General features: G+C 46.3%; 1 protein-coding gene across 1 annotated transcript in view; it reads right to left on the bottom strand.

Annotated features, from left to right (window-relative positions):
* KLHL6 (kelch like family member 6) overlaps window positions 1-12,618 on the bottom strand; it is a 21,309-nt gene extending 8,691 nt beyond the window's left edge. The window contains exons 1-3 of the mRNA XM_009649157.2: window positions 12,300-12,618; window positions 7,120-7,285; window positions 1,193-1,642 (exon numbers count right to left, since the gene is read on the bottom strand). Coding sequence (XP_009647452.1) covers window positions 1,193-1,642; window positions 7,120-7,285; window positions 12,300-12,559 — 876 coding nt within the window. The 5' untranslated portion in view covers window positions 12,560-12,618. The remainder of the gene's footprint in view (window positions 1-1,192; window positions 1,643-7,119; window positions 7,286-12,299) is intronic.
* Between the last annotated feature and the right edge of the window lie 333 nt (window positions 12,619-12,951).

Genomic DNA, 12,951 nt, shown 5'->3' with positions numbered 1-12,951 from the left:
ACATTTAGCAAATTATTAGGCAACTTTTTAAAAAACATCTGTCCCATAACTTGCCAGCTTTCAGAATTCTGTTTTTAACCCATCTGTCACCATTGCCAGGTGTCAGCCCTGGGGAGGATAGCTGGCAGGGCTGCCTCTGATGGCTGCCCCTTTGAAGATGAGTGTTCAACCCTGAGCAACACTCCATTTATCTATCCCATGTGGACCTGACAGCACTGCTGAGTGGGGCAAGGCCTCCTTGAGCAGTTCCCACCAGACTGCCTGGCACTGCCCCGCATCGTCATGTACTGTCTTACGCAGCTGCCGGCACAAAGAGCCCTTGGTCTCTCCCTGCTTTCCAGTGACACATCCACTGTTAGTGATGGATCCACAACATGCTCCTAAGGCCTCCTGCCTTCCCCTGACTCTCTAACTGAGGAAGCACACAGGTTTCCTCACATGCTCACATAGCTTTGCTCCTCTTGTGAAATCTGACCTCTGGTTGCTCTTCCCTCTACCCCATATTTTGGGCCAGGAGATGTGACTGATACCTAACTTTCCAAAGAGGACGGGCAATTGAAGAACCGGAGATCCACCACAGCCTACCTTGAGCAGGCAGGACAGGACTTGACTGGATGTCAGGATGAACTTGTCTCTTTGGGTGCATGGACCTCTGCAAATGAGGAAGATAGGCGGACCTCTCCTCTGGGAAGAGACCGTCTTCTTCACGGGAGGTTCTCTCTTTCTGAAACATTTCCCGCCATAAGTAACAAATGGAGATGTTACAGATTCAGATTTGAAAGAGTCATTACAGATTGTGGCATAGTTTAGTGGGAAAATTATTATTACTTAGGCTTGAAATAACAGCTAAGAGGGTGAGGTGTCAGGAGTAATACCATTTGCCTTTTTACTAGGGAAGTCACCTGGGGTCTTTGTTTAGCTGTGCAAGTGTGTGTTCGAAGGGTCGAGCTCAGAGGTTCATAAACAGGAAGCTGTACACTTTGTTTTAAAACAACCTACCAAAAGCTTCTAAACTCTCTGAATTAGTAGGATAACTGGTGATGTCCACCTTGACTTTTTAGTAGCACCACTTAGTGAAACGTCAGTGTGAGTGCCTTTTTCTGCCTCATGGTACTGTTCCTTCCGATGGGATTTTTGAGCAGAAGCATGAGACATTTAGAAAGAACAGCAAATACCTTCCTTTTTTACTCACCTCATTGCCTGACAGATGGTACATTCTTGCTTCCTGGAGCAAAGGAAAGACATCTGGACACTGTCTAATGAGTTGATCGGCTTCAACAGTCTCTACGAAATACCAGGGGTCCAAGAGGGGCAGACGGACATTCTCTAGCACATATGGGAGGAGAGGAAACCTTTCCGACTCCTTGTAACGAACCCAGTTCATTACAGTTTCGAACACCTGTGCCTCTTCCGTGACGTAGAGGTCATCACTCTTCAGCGTGCTGCAGAGAATGTCGGCCGGCAGTTCCAGGAACTCCTCGTAGTTCAGGACCTGGGTGAAGTTCTGGATAATGTAGTTCTGCACTTGTTGTTTCAGGCTATGCAGGGAGTGGGCATCAGCCAGCCTCAGGATGCCAACACAGTTCTCTGGCTGGAGGGCTTCGGTGAGAAAACTGGCACAGGCATCTACCATGCGAAGGAACTGTGGACAGAAAAATCATGTATAAGCACAGAGTTGTTACTTGTATGACTGTATCACAGGAGAGCTATGGAGCTTTGGGGCTGGGTCACAACCAGGCATGTGCAGTACAGCAAAGAGCTGAGACAGATCAGAGATCAGTCATACAAGGACAGGTATCTCCCAGAATCCGTAGTCTGAAATGAAAATTTCCTCCTCCCGCTGTTTTTTCTCCCTCTGCATCCGTATTGCTCCTTTCCCCTCTTGCAGGACACAGAAGACCTGTGACAGTCATGAATTTTATTTGTTTCACAAAAGTAAAGGATTTTCTACCATTCCCCTTCCCTCCATGAGATCTCAAAGCACTAGCAGCCATGGAGTTACAAAGCACAGATCAAGTCCCCAGGCTTCAGATGTGCTTACCCCCCATCTTGCATGTCAGCTCAGATCAACTAGAAGAGAGTCTGGTTTTGGAGTGCAGGTGCCTTCACTGTCTGCATTTATGCTCCCACCATCCAGACTCTGAATATGTCTGAGGCCTTGCAAGGGTGGTGGAAAATGAGTGCTGGGGTCTGGGAGATTTGGGCCAAAGTGTGCCCCCCCCCGCCAAGTGTATGGGCATGCTGCCCTGTACTGGGGGACATGGCAGGAAGAGATTGACTATCAGCAAATATTTGAGTTGCCTGACAGCCAGGGTTGTCTGGCAAGTGTCTGTTGTGGAGAAGACCTTTGGAGGTTTTAGTGCCTTTTGTTTTCCTTGTCATCACAATGTTCAAAAAAACATAGATGTGCATTTTACACACAGAGTCTGCCTAATCAAAGAACTTCCTGTGTTTGTGTTCAATGGGGCATCGCAACTACTCTCATTAATTTCCTTTGCATGAGAAAAAAAATTTGGGACCTGAGGGTCCCAAATGTGCAGATCCTGGACCACAGATATCTGCAGGGCATTTGCCATGAACTATGATGTGAGCTGGGTTGCTGGTGATTATTCAGGAACTGGGAACCGGTTTTGAGGAGAACTGATAAGTTACAGTGCTTCATCCTGGGCTCTCTGTCACCTCTGTGATTCCATATACGGACAGTGCATCAGTATTTTGTGTTGGTTTTGCCACTGAGCAGTGCAAACAGCGACATACAGAAAGATGGATCAGAACTGAAGCTGTGCATTTCCGTCCATGCTTTTTCGGTCCTTTTTCCATCCAGCATCAGCAAGCAAACGGTTTTAACTCATTCTGTCCCACTGGGGAAAGTTGCACAACAGTAATTTAGGGGCAAAGAGGAAGCGAAACGTTTTTAAACACTGCAGTATGTAGATTTGTTTCAGTAATTAGGGTAGAATCTTCCAGACCCAGCAGTGTCGTGTTGACACATTTAGACTGTTTACCAGAGCTGAGCGATCGCAGACGCTGCATACAGACTACCTGGTTCCTGTTTTACATTTAGATGTGGTCAAGAGTTTAGAGAAATGCAACTGACTGATGAACAATGGTACATGAGGTCTCAGAATATGTTGCTGCCGTTGTGATATAAATATGTCAGCGGCACGCTGTGGCACCGTGCAGAGCTTGGCGGCTCCTCAGTGCCTGCCACACTCGTGTTGCCTCTTCTCTGGGCTAGCACAAGGCTAACACTTTGAACTCACCCATGTGTTTCCCTGAGGGTCTGAAAGGACCTGCCAACTTCAGGCAGTCCTCAGACCTGAGTTGGCAGTAACGAGATGCAAAAAACCAAATCTGGGATTTGCCAAGGTCACTCATCAAGTCATCCATGAGTCTGGGAATAGACACCAAAATTACATTCTCATCAGCCTATGGCCCAACCACTGTAGAGTGCTCTAATTATTTATACATGGTTGTTAAGAGCGATACTCATGAGATGACACCAGAGGGTTTTCTCCCAGGCGGTGCACACTGGTCTAACGGCCACGCAGGCACCACTGATCGCACTGGGTAGTTATGTTTGTGGCCGGATGAATGCGGAACTGCGAGGGATTGGTGTGAAAAACAGTCCCCACCAAGGGCTTAATCAGAGAGGTCGGACTGCTTGGGAGCGTATCAAGGCAGGACTTTCCCTGGCTGCTGCTCTTTGTCTCCGTGCTGCACTGTCTCCCCACCACTCCCTTCATTTAGAGACAAAACTCCCCGCAAAACTCCCCCAAACTTGCTGGGCATGCTTCAATCAGTCCCATGAGAGCAGGTGACTCAGGAGAGCACCCAGGAGGAAGACACCACTGAGCCTCTGCTTCATCTGCAGATTATTCTTGCAGAGCTCTAAATTTTCTTCTTTCCCTTCTGCGAGTACCCCTCCTAATGCCACCCTAGCCATTTTAAAAGTCCTGTTCCCTGGGAACAGTTTCTTCAATAACTGGGGCCTTTTCCTAATACCTCTCTGAATCCAGGTTCTTACTTGCTAGAGACATCCCATATACTTACTTGGCCTCCTCTTGGACTTTGCTCTGAATAATAACATTTATTCTCCCCATTCAAGTCCTTGCTTGTCCCAGCTTTGATTCAACTGTCTAGCGTAAGTCATGCCAGCAGCCCTGTCTCCTGCTATAAACCCCCAGAAAGGGAAGGGAACGGTGGTTAAAAGGGCTCTTATTCATAATCCTTCTCTGTATGCAGCACGCTTCGGGGTCAGATCCTGTGCCCTGCAGCTGCGCTGCCCTCGGCCACCCGCTCTGCCTGTGGCTACAGGGGCAGCACGTCTGGCTCAGCAGTAGCACCTGCGTCCCAAGGGAGCCCTGCGACCAGGAGCCAGCCGGGTAGCGAAGGGGCACAGTGACCCTTGCAGTGGCTCTCCAGGGAGCTGACAGCTTTTGGAGCCTGTGAACCAATCTCTGACCTGGAGCTGCCCAGAAGCCCTTCGTTAGCAAATCATGCCTTCCTGGCTGGCACGGCTGGCAACTGCGCAGTGGCTGTGGTGTAACTAGCACTGACCTGGCACAGCCACCCTGGCCGTTCCCTGCTAAGTGGCTACAGGGTGGTTTTCAGAGAATTGGCAAGGTATTTTCCTTATAATGTCTTGTTCATGGGAAGTGGATTAACATACGGATGAGAGGTGCTTTGGGAGTCAGTAAGGCCATCAGGCTGGTGGTGCTTCAGCTGTGCCCTGGTAGCAGAGCAGCCCTGCTCTGCTTAGAGCAGTGAGAGAGGGGCAGCTTGGAGGCATCCTCCGCTGTTCCCACTGCAGCTGGCATTTCCATGGCAGTGGTCATCGCAGCCCTTTGCGACAATACTGTTTCTTTTGCATCTGCTCAGGAGCTTGCTTCCTTCCCACCATCCCTTTGCTTCCACTAAAGCAGCTGACGTGGCCCTTCACCCAAGCCATGCTAAGGAAGTGGGGTAATATGGAGGTTCCTGGGGGGCAGGAGGGGTGTAGGCAGGTCAAAAGGTGGTTGTTGAATTACTGCAGGGGAAGCAGAGCTCTCTGCCACAGCCCTGAGAAGCAGCTGAGATCTTGGCCCTACCAAGAGGTGAAAGGATGAGCTGCTCCACATGCAGCACCGATGGCAGAAGGTGCTGGACTGGATTCAGGGTGGGCACCAGCCTAGCAAGCATGGTGCCAGGCAGCCACCAGCCCAAACAGAGGAGGTGACTATTGAACTCAAGTTGCAGCTGTGCTCTAGGTGGAAAAAATTTGTCTGGGTCACTTCAGGGTGAGGCTTAGCTGTTCAGCAGCTCCCTGTTCCAAACCCTTCACCTGCTTCCCCCAGGAGGAAATCTCTGTGCACAAAGCACACAGCAGCAGGGACTTCTCTCTGAATAACCTTCCACCTCTTCCTGATGTCAGTTTTGGCTGGATTTGGTCAAAACTTATTAGAAGGGACCAAAGGAAGGCATAATTATGCACAACTTTTTCAAAAATAGTTTCTAGAGAAAAGTGGAGTATCTATACTAGTATATCTAGAACTGTGCAAGTTACTTCTTTTTTTTGTTCTTTGTCAAGTCTGAGAGATTGAAAGAGGCACTGCCAAAAATTGTTGCTAGTCAGATTAAAAAGTTCTATTTGGAATTCGGTTTTCTCACGTCGTTAATTGAAAGGGAAAGAATATCCCGGACAAAAACGTTACAATAAATTGCAGAATTAATCTTTTTAGCTGTTGGTATATTGAAATGAAACATTTGACTCTTTCAGCTGTTTCTGTTTGTTCTCTGGCATAAATAGCAGAGACAAGCTGGCAGAATGCTAGTAGTTACTAAATCTTTTTTACACAAAACACATTTCCAGCCAAAAAACTCACCCGTGTATAATGTGAGGCTTTAAGGCCTTATAAATCTTGATAGTATCCAAGACTGTTGCAGTAGGACTTGGGATTGCTTGGGATTTTATCATTACTCTAACAGTGTTTGATAGTTTTCTTAAAGCACCAGCCTTGGGAATAAAATTTAGTCTTAATTTTAATGAAAAATAGGGAAGAGAAAGGAAAAAACCGTAAGTTTATACTTTTGATGGTCTCAGAAAAAAAAACAACTGAGGAATGATCCTAAGGAAAAAAGGTGCAGAAGAAAACAAAAAGAACACAGAAAAGCGTCCTGAAAATGAACCAAAAGTAACCTTTGAGTGCTACCACTTTGCAGTATTGGTCTGCTGAAAATGCCAGTAAGCTACTGCACTCCGGCCCCAGGCGACATAAAAGCTACACCACCTTTTCTGAGTTACCTCGGGAAGCACTTTGTGATAACTTTCCCTTCTCTCCCAGTACCAGCTCCCATTACCCCAAAGGCCACAGGTTCATTTCAGAGCAAAACCTCCCATGTAAGATTCAAGAATCTGAAGTTCATAATGAAACAGGATGATTATGGAGTCAGGTGTTTTTTGCCTTCCTTAATGAAAAGACTGGACACACATACACACATTGGCACTTGGCAGGTTACGCTGGTTGCAATTTCTTAGCAATTTGCAGCTTGGTACCAGGGACTGCAATTTGGTAGACCTCACAGGTGATTTACAGGACACGTGAATACCTCATGGACCAAAGGCTGAGTAACGCTGCTCAAGTCTGACTCCCCACAAGTCCCAGGTCACGACTAAAACCCTTTACATCAAGAGTCCTACAGAGGAGGATGCTAAATTTGCCTGGTGAGCCTCCATCTCAAGGCAATGGAGAGAGAGAAACAAAGTTAGTTCCTCCTCTGGCTGGCCATGCCAGCTGCTGCCCACCAACTCTTTTGGGCTGGAGGGTGACTGGTCTTTGCAGGGTGACATGAGCCTTGGGGAGCACAGTCCCAGCAATGCAACCCTGCTGCCTGGCAGGCGGCACATGGGAGCAGCTCTTGGAGGCAGAGCCCGGCTGTGCGCCTGTTCACACAGTACCCAGCACAGCAGCATTCCAGTACCTGGCTGCAACTGCCATTTTTTACCGCAATGTAAGTAAATATGAAGCAAAATGCTTCCAGAATCCATGGAATCAGAGAAGTTTGCAGTGTGTTAACCGGGGTAGGGCATGGTGTTACCAGAGCAACAAGACTGGATCAGTGCATTTGAGTTATCTGTACCTGAAAGAGGCTGGCAGCTTCCAAGACTTTCTGTACATTTTGCTTTGTGATGAGCATCTTGCTGGTGTAGGTGTAGTCCAAGAGTATATTCATGGTTTCTGCATCAACTCCTTTAAGTATGATCTTCTCTTCATATTTCTCTCTTAAATCATTGCAGAACATGGCCCTGGAAAGAAAGACGTTTATTTTTTTACTGCGCCCCAGCCAGGATGAGGCACTCTGAAAACATTTGGTTATATAGATTTCAACACAGAACACTCCAATTGCTTCATATTTTATGTAATTAGTCCTGTAGCAAAGTAATAAGGAACATTCTCTTGTTGCTTTCATACCTCTTTACTCATGAGTTTGATAAGGCATAGACACATGATGGATACCCCAGAGCTGGACTTTACAGTAGACCTGGAGCTCCGTGGTAGCAAAAGGCAGCTGGGACCTTCCCTGAAGAGTGCCCTGTGCCTGGACTGATGCCGCACAGCAGTTGTGATGTCTCCTCTGCTGGCCTCTTACAGACTCTTACTCTTTCTGTTTCTAGTACAGGCCCAGCTCATGAAGCCCAGTCCTCCAAGCTGCTGACATTCTCCATACTTCGTTAACACTTAGCACATGTACTTTACAACCTGTGGCAAGGTCAAAACCCCTGTGCTTCTGAGCTACAGAACCCTGAGGTTCTGAATCCTGAGGGGCAGACCAGATCCACATGTCTGATAGCCTCATCTCTAAGCTTCCCAACGTATCTTTGACCCAATTAATAACAGGGGTGGGCCAGGAGAGAATGGCTTATGGATTTTCTTCTAATTAAGAGGGTGAATTTTCCTCTGCTAAATTTTGGGAGCTTCTGGTAGGATTGTAGAGTTGGTACCTCTTGGCTAGAGAATCTTGTACAATCATGAATTGGAACTACTGTTAAGCAGAAAGCGCAGTGATTTCACGCATGTTGATACCACCTCTTCTTTGGTGAATAATACTGCATTTGAAAGGCAACTGCCACACACACCTTTGGCACTAGTCAGATATTTCATGTGAGATATAAATCAGAAATTTCTCTAAGAGGTATTTAAATCCACCTTGCCTTTGCGAGGCAAACATACACATCTTCACCTGCATTTTCAATTCATAGTTTTAAATACTTCTTCCAATGCTTTTGCTTTTATTTAGAAGTTTGATCAGTCCTGTCTTGTTCACTGCATTCAGAGAGTGAGATTTCACATCATTCAGAATCTGGCTCAACAGATTAGAAGTACATGAGTCCACTTGTAACTGCGTTGGTGAAAAACATGTGCAGATCTAAAGTGTAATTAGAAGCAGTCTTTACCCTGCATACCAAGCCCTCCTTTATTAGTCATGTACAGTGTTGACAGGACAGTGCAACCTGGGAAGTAGCTATAGAGGTCCAAAGTCTTAGGCCATGCTTTTGTTGTAAAAGCGGTGCCAGAATAAAGCTGTCTGATTGACACATCTTACTGGAACCAAGATGTAAACAGTTTTTATTGCAAAGGAGTTAGGCATGGTGAATGCCAAATGGATGGAAGATACCAGCTGCTCGTTGCTCTAAGAGCTACCTGTTCCTTGCCTCAGCAGAGATTTTATAGCAAGAGAGAGATGGTATTAGTGCATAAAACTGCTTTTTTACTTGTCAAAAAAAATGTTCAGCCAAAATTCTCATTTTCCCTTCACTTGTCTCAGCTTGTTAGAGGTTTTTGATTCACTGCTCTGCTCCATGGTCCAGTTTCTGCTGCCACTGAAATCAGAGTATTTGAAAGGCATTAAGACAAATCACTCCTTAACTTCAGTGAGCGCAAGACTGGGATTCTCCTTAGCTTCTCTCCCTTTTGGCAGTGTCGAATGTTGTACATCTGGGGCATGCAGGCAGGTGGCCATTTGAAAACAACAGTCCTCAGTACCCACTTCTCCCTGGGAATGGGGTTTCAACGCGCGGAGAAGGAGGTTTGTACAAAATAGCCGTTTCAATTGCACGGGATTGATAGGTGCCGAATGCTTCATCTGAATGAAAAATAGGCCGTTGTAGGATGCAGGTGTTGTCTCCTCTTGTTCCTTTTATCTCCTAAACTGGTAACTCCAGTCTTGTATTTAACCATCGCTGTCAGGGAGGTGAGAGCTCTCACTTCGGTCCCGCAAAGCCGGAGTGTTTGATGGAGGTCAGTTAGAGATACCCCGTGTTACACCATTGCAAGGCTGCTCAGAAACCAGCCTCGGGATTCTGGTGGAGGCTTTTCACAGAGATCTTGTCAAAGTGCTTCCACCTATCTGTCTCCTAATCTGTGAAATTGCGTTAGAGCTGCCATCCACTCCTGATCTCATAGGGTATGGATTCATGTAACATGGCTGCAACCTGCAGAAATCACACATCTAAAGCACTGCGCTCTCCCACCAGTACTCCTTTCTAGAAGGTGGCAGGGCTAAACAGGGCAGCACTGTCCAGGAGAGCTGACTCCTGCAGTGACCTTCCTTCTCCTCAGATAGAGTGGACCTCATTCCCACTATGTGTGCTGACCGGAGGGAACACCCTGACATCATTCAGGACTGATCAGGCCGGCCTTCTCTCCTAGGGATTAAAATGCTGCTTCTGAACCTTTCTGTGCTTACCCAGAGAGGTGTGTGATTCTTTTCTCTAGGGCTCTAAATCCTTCAGATGTGGCTACTAATTTTGTTGTCTGTTTCCCTCGTTCCTGTCCCTGTGTAATTCTAAACTAAGCCTTTGAACCAACACTTATTCTAAGAAATGCACATCTGACGTGAGGGCCCAGGGCCAAATTTAGATACCTAAAAATGGGTAAATTTAGAAAAACTAGGGAAAAATCTTGGTGAAATAATGAGGAGTTGCAGTTTGTGAAGCACTCTTTAAGCACCCACCCACACTGGTGTGGTTGTGCTTGGAATTATGAACCTGACTTCAAACAACCATGCTGGAGTTTGAGGATGCTCTGGAAAATATTGCTTCAACCTCTCCTGGCCCCATTCTCCCACCACCTTGGGCAGTGCAGGGGGTAAAGAACTACTGCTCCATCTCGGTCAGCCTGTATTTCTCTTCTCTGCTTTGTTACCTTCATCTGGGTAGATGGAGAGGTAATGCTTTTAGTCTATAGATGCAGGACGTGTCAGAAGTACTAGTCCATCTACTCTCAAGCAGTGCCAAAGGAAGGACTATAAGTTGTTAACTTTGTTTAACTGTGTTTAAGTCAGCTGCTATGGCTTGCTTGCATTATGGCACCCAACGTCCAGGAAGGGGGTTGTGTAACATGCTGTTGCAGGGGGATGAAGCCCATGACTCACAGGGTCCCTTTGCTTTGCTCCTGTGCACTGGTGTTAAGAGCCCCTGTAATAGCATGGAAAGCGCTCACAGGAATAGTGTGATTTAAGAATTTCTTCTTTCTTTGGGCCCATGCAGCTTCTAGTGAATTACAGCAAGATGAAACAAGCCACCTTGTAAGTAGCAGAACTAGTGAAGCTCAGTTCCCTGCAGACTTGTGTCCTCTTTTCCCTCTTCACAGTAACCTCAGCTTCCCCTTCCTGAGCCCTATATTCTCTGTCGTTATTCCTCTCACACACATTTCGCCATCCCTCTCAGGACACTCAGCTCTGTGCTGGCTGCCTGTGTCCAGCCAAGCAAGGGCAGCGCGTGCTTTGGCTGGTTCTGGGCACTGCGTGTGTTGGCTGGCCAGGATGCGGTGTTCGTTACCCAGCTGAGCACCATGGGGTCCCAGTCCCGGCATCTCTCCTCTGCCTAGCTACAGATTTCCATCAAACTTGTGGGAACTTCAGTTCTGAGGCTTCCACCCTCTGCCAAATGTGATTGAAACTAACCCAAAGAGTCGTGACAAGAGGCACCGACAGACAGGTAGACAGTGTGATATAATAAATCTCAACTCCATAGGAGGCCAGGCCCGGGGAGGCAGACCCTACACATGTGTGTAATTGCCTTGGGATAAGATGACCTCCGGCCAGGTATCCCCCTTCCTTCAAAGGGACAGGCTGTAGCTCAGGGCTCAGTGGAAAAACGGCCAACAGTAATTATCAGAAAACTGTCTTGCCTGGTTTTATCTGTTGAAGTCCCTTCTGATTGCAGCACCTTTCCTCATGGTGGAAGAGGATTGGGTTTTTGTCAAAGTATCATTATGGTAATTCCAATTTTAATTTGTGCATCTGCTCTCCTTCCTGCACACAATGCTGGTAAGAAATATTTGGGCATCTCTGATTTTAATTGCACATTTTCACATACGCAATATATATAGTCTATCTGTAGAAATAACACCTATCTCTGTATATTCACAGACACAATCTCTATTATGAGATGATAAAAGCAGAACTGTTCTTCCAGGCACTACCAGCAAAGCTTACTAGACTCCATTAAAATTAGCTTTCTACTCATGTCACAAGAGGTCACAGGTTCTTTTTTCTCATGTTTCCTCTGTAGCTATTTAGTCATCTGACCACTTTAGCAGTAAAAAAAGAAAGAAAAAAAAATCCCAGCCATGCAAATGTGATTGTCTAAACGATAATGGAAAATCTGTGTTAAAACTGATACAGAGTTCCTCTGTGTGTCTAAAATTTGTTCTTGCTGGTCAGTAGTCTCACACAGACTATCTACCGTAGTAGTGTAAGTATGAAAAATTCAAGAGGACCAAAAGAAAGGGGTGAAATGGTAAAATTGCTTTCAAGGAGATATTTCTAATTGCAATTCATTTTCAGTAACCCTAGGAAAGATGGGAAATTCCTTCTCTTTCCTCCTCAACAATTTTATGCAATAAATATTTTTACCACAGAATGGTAATGGGAAAAATTATCAAGTTTCACAAACTCACTCCTATCTCAATAAAAATACCATGTGATCTGAATGAATATTCCTCTTTGCCTGAATCCCAAAGGGACAATACAAGAGGTTAAAACACCGTTTTCTCATCCACTTGTCTGCCGACCATTCTCCATTTCTTTGCATGCCTCCAGTGGACTCGCTGAGTGCTGGTATCAGAACTCTGGCAAATCCACCACTTGGCACCTGCTTTATTTAAGTCTCCAACTTTAAACAAAGAGCTGAAAGGTGTCAGGAATTACAGCAAATAACTGCAAAGTTTAGCACCCAGTTTATACTCCTTGGAGATCTACAGTTCAAGCCTAAAAAGCAAAGTAAGTTTATTAGGTTTGCTTCTTACATGCCTTACCTGAAATAATTGCTTGCTGCAGCAAGGACCACTCGGTGACAGGAGAATTCCCTACTGTCCACGCACAGGATGACATCTGTAAGGGAATTTTCAAGCCGAAGGTTCTCCAGGCCATTCTGGAGCACCAGAGAGAGACCGGTATCATCAAACTTGACCTTTTCACCACTTGAGACTTCCACCAGGTCCCCCATTTTTGTCGAGCTCTCATTGTCCAAAGAGATCTCGGGCTCCTCAGAGCTCTTCTCCAGTGTGTCCCCCATTTTCTGGCCAGCACCGTCTCATTCTGTTGGTGCTTCAATCTAAAAAGAGCTCCTAAGCTTCAGACGAGTCACACTGCAGAAGTTGGGCGGATTTCCTGTCCAGAGGTCTCTGCTTATCTATAGCTGTCACACATACATAACAGGAAGCCTTGCACTTTCTCATCCTGTTAACACAAACAAAGGCTGCGGTTTTTTCCGTGAATTTCGGGCAGTATCAATGTGTTTAGAAAGGACTTAAGATGCCTCTGGATGTGAGAAGATTACAAGTGACAAGGAAGGCCTGCTTCCCACCCTCAAGTCAGTCCCTCACTGTTATCTGGATCTGCTGGTTGTAGTGATAGGTGCACCAAACGGCTATCAAGTCGCTGCCGGGAGACTGGGCTGGTGAGGGG

This window comes from Egretta garzetta, unplaced genomic scaffold (assembly GCF_000687185.1).
Source record: "Egretta garzetta isolate BGI_Z169 unplaced genomic scaffold, ASM68718v1 scaffold161, whole genome shotgun sequence".
NCBI classification, from domain to species: domain Eukaryota; kingdom Metazoa; phylum Chordata; class Aves; order Pelecaniformes; family Ardeidae; genus Egretta; species Egretta garzetta.
This window is presented reverse-complemented; position numbering and strand designations above follow the sequence as displayed.